The sequence below is a fragment of the Muscardinus avellanarius genome (genome assembly GCF_963383645.1).
Source record: "Muscardinus avellanarius genome assembly, chromosome: 19".
NCBI lineage: Eukaryota > Metazoa > Chordata > Mammalia > Rodentia > Gliridae > Muscardinus > Muscardinus avellanarius.
In genome coordinates, this window is record NC_137805.1 from 43,466,159 (window position 1) to 43,470,010 (window position 3,852).

The 3,852-nt window shown below is 45.1% G+C and overlaps 1 protein-coding gene across 1 annotated transcript; it reads left to right on the forward strand.

Moving 5' to 3' along the window:
- Positions 1 to 296: 296 nt before the first annotated feature.
- RBM12 (RNA binding motif protein 12) lies at positions 297 to 3,218 on the forward strand (the record flags this gene model as incomplete). Its single annotated transcript, XM_080716348.1, has 2 exons — positions 297 to 2,274; positions 2,365 to 3,218. The coding sequence occupies exons 1-2, from the start codon at positions 315 to 317 to the stop codon at positions 3,216 to 3,218; spliced, it is 2,814 nt and encodes a 937-aa protein (XP_080572474.1). The 5' UTR covers positions 297 to 314.
- Positions 3,219 to 3,852: the final 634 nt, after the last annotated feature.

Below are 3,852 nucleotides of genomic sequence, written 5' to 3' on the forward strand. Positions count from 1 at the left end.
TGTATATGGTGATTTTATTGTTCCACAGTTGTTTTTTCCTGAAACTTTGGAGTCTTGGACTGAACATCTAATTGTTTCCAGAATTAATACTTTTGGAAGTTGAAATTGTCTAGGTTTTACATTGTAAATGGCACTTAGTGTTCAATTTTTAGAATATCTAAATTAAAGACATTGCCTGTGAAGCTTGAGGGAATATTTGAAGGCCTAATATGGTAGCTGGTCTTTCTTGCAGTTAAAAACTTGGTGTGATAAACAGGAGTCTGACCTGGCCGTTGCCTTTTCTCATCTGCAGGTGTGTGTGGTTTCAGCGCAGCATGGCTGTGGTCATCCGTTTGCAAGGTCTCCCAATTGTGGCGGGGACCATGGACATTCGCCACTTCTTCTCTGGATTGACCATCCCTGATGGGGGCGTGCATATTGTAGGGGGTGAACTGGGTGAGGCTTTCATCGTTTTTGCCACTGATGAAGATGCAAGGCTTGGTATGATGCGCACAGGTGGTACAATTAAAGGGTCAAAAGTAACGCTATTGTTAAGTAGTAAAACCGAAATGCAGAATATGATTGAACTGAGTCGTAGACGATTTGAAACTGCCAACTTAGATATACCACCAGCAAATGCTAGTAGATCAGGACCTCCACCTAGCTCAGGAATGAGTACCAGGGTAAACTTGCCTACAACAGTACCCAACTTTAATAATCCTTCACCAAGTGTAGTTACTGCTACCACATCTGTTCATGAAAGCAACAAAAGCATACAAACATTTTCCACAGCCAACGTAGGAACTGCTCCTCCAAGTATGGGAGCTTCTTTTGGGAGCCCAACGTTCAGCTCCACCATTCCAAGTACAGCCTCTTCAATGAATACAGTCCCACCGCCACCAATTCCTCCAATCCCAGCAATGCCGTCTTTGCCTCCAATGCCATCCATTCCCCCAATACCAGTTCCTCCTCCAGTACCTACATTGCCTCCTGTGCCTCCTGTGCCCCCAATTCCCCCAGTCCCTTCTGTGCCACCCATGACCCCACTGCCACCCATGTCAGGCATGCCGCCCTTGAATCCACCACCAGTGGCACCTCTACCTGCTGGGATGAATGGCTCTGGAGCACCTATGAATCTGAACAATAATCTGAACCCTATGTTTCTGGGTCCACTGAATCCTGTTAACCCTATCCAGATGAACTCTCAAAGCAGTGTGAAGCCACTTCCCATCAACCCTGATGATCTGTATGTCAGTGTGCATGGAATGCCCTTTTCTGCAATGGAAAATGATGTCAGAGATTTTTTCCATGGGCTCCGTGTTGATGCAGTGCATTTGTTGAAAGATCATGTAGGTCGAAATAATGGGAATGGATTGGTTAAGTTTCTCTCCCCTCAAGATACTTTTGAAGCGTTGAAACGAAACAGAATGCTGATGATTCAACGATATGTGGAAGTTAGCCCTGCCACAGAGAGACAGTGGGTAGCTGCTGGAGGCCATATCACTTTTAAGCAAAGTATGGGACCTTCTGGACAGACCCTTCCCCCTCCTCAGACTCTTCCCAGGTCAAAATCGCCCAGTGGGCAGAAAAGGTCACGGTCAAGATCACCACATGAGGCTGGTTTTTGTGTTTACTTGAAAGGGCTTCCATTTGAAGCAGAAAACAAACATGTCATTGATTTCTTTAAAAAGTTGGATATTGTGGAAGATAGTATTTATATAGCTTATGGACCCAATGGGAAAGCAACTGGTGAAGGATTCGTAGAGTTCAGGAATGAGGCTGACTATAAGTCTGCTCTGTGTCGTCACAAACAATATATGGGCAGTCGGTTTATTCAAGTTCATCCAATTACTAAGAAAGGTATGTTAGAAAAGATAGATGCAATTCGAAAAAGACTGCAGAACTTCAGCTATGACCAGAGGGAAATGATACTTAATTCAGAGGGGGATGTCAACTCTGCCAAAGTTTGTGCCCACATAACAAATATTCCATTCAGCATTACCAAGATGGATGTTCTTCAGTTCCTGGAAGGAATCCCAGTGGATGAAAATGCTATACATGTTCTTGTTGATAACAATGGGCAAGGTCTAGGACAGGCATTGGTTCAGTTTAAAAATGAAGATGATGCACGTAAGTCTGAACACTTACACCGTAAAAAACTTAATGGGAGAGAAGCTTTTGTTCATGTAGTTACCTTAGAAGATATGAGAGAGATTGAGAAGAATCCCCCTGCCCAAGGAAAAAAGGGGTTAAAGATGCCTGTGCCAGGTAATCCTTCAGTACCAGGAATGCCCAGTGCAGGAATGTCTGCTGCCGGAATACCAGCTGCAGGAATGCCTGGTGCAGGAATGCCAGCTGCTGGAATGCCTGCTGCTGGAATACCAGCTGCTGGAATGCCCGGTGCAGGAATACCTGGTGCTGGCATACCCACTGCAGCAATGCCTGCTGCAGGAATGCCCGGTGCTGGCATGCCTGGTACGGGACTGCCCAGTGCAGGAATACCTGGTGCAGGAATGCCCAGTGTGGGAATGCCCGGGGCAGGAATGCCCGGGGCAGGAGGTGAAGAGCATGCTTTCCTGACTGTAGGATCAAAGGAGGCTAACAGTGGGCCTCCATTTAACTTCCCTGGTAATTTTGGTGGGTCGAATGCCTTTGGGCCACCACTCCCTCCTCCAGGATTAGGGGGAGCCTTTGGTGATGTTAGGCCTGGTATGCCTTCAGTTGGAAACAGTGGTTTGCCTGGTCTAGGACTGGAGGTTCCTGGTTTTGGAGGTGGACCAAATAACTTAAGTGGTCCATCAGGATTTGGAGGGGGCCCTCAGAATTTTGGAAATGGCCCTGGTAGCTTAGGTGGCCCCCCTGGCTTCGGAAGTGGCCCTCCTGGTCTTGGAAGTGCTCCTGGGCATTTGAGTGGGCCACCAGCCTTTGGCCCTGGCCCTGGCCCTGGCCCAATCCATATTGGTGGTCCCCCTGGCTTTGGATCTAGTTCTGGAAAACCAGGACCTACAGTAATTAAAGTGCAGAACATGCCCTTCACTGTGTCTATTGATGAGATTTTAGATTTCTTTTATGGGTATCAAGTAATCCCGGGCTCAGTGTGTTTAAAGTACAATGAAAAAGGTATGCCCACAGGCGAAGCCATGGTGGCCTTCGAATCTCGGGATGAAGCCACAGCTGCTGTTATTGACTTAAATGACAGGCCTATAGGCTCAAGAAAAGTAAAACTTGTATTAGGGTAGCCATGCACATCAGTTCGTTATCTGGTAGCTCTTCATAGTGCTGTGATTAATGCATCCAGATTGTTTTCCTAGTATTTCCAGGTTAGAACCTGTGGATTGTTTCAATTGCATATAGATTGGTTTTCATAACATAGAGCATTGGTTGACTGTTTACAACTCACTACTACCAGGATAAATGTTGCTGTATGTTATAGTAAAGCTATCTGCAGAGAACACACAATGATTTTGGCATACCATTAGAGAAAATACTTGTAAAACTCAGTGACCACAAAAACTTATCAAGGAGTCTAGATTGGTTTTGTTTTATACCATATGGGATGAAGAAAATAGGAATATCAGTAGAGCTTTTTGAGGGTGCTCCTTGCCAGCTGCTAAAAAAATAGAAGTTGGCTACTCTTGGAATTTGGTTTAAAGCTGGACAGATTTGTTTTGTTATAGGGTCAAAGCTTTGTCTAAAGTCTTCATTTTCTTTTAAAATTGAATAAAATCTCTGTATACAGATTTCATTGTATGTACCTTTATTGCTTCTTGAGGATTCTTGCTGTATAGACCGGTCCTGCTTCAGATGTCGCTGCTTTGTTTGCCTGACTCATTTGTAAATGAGCAGAACTGTTTCGTTGGGGTTTCTTCTCTA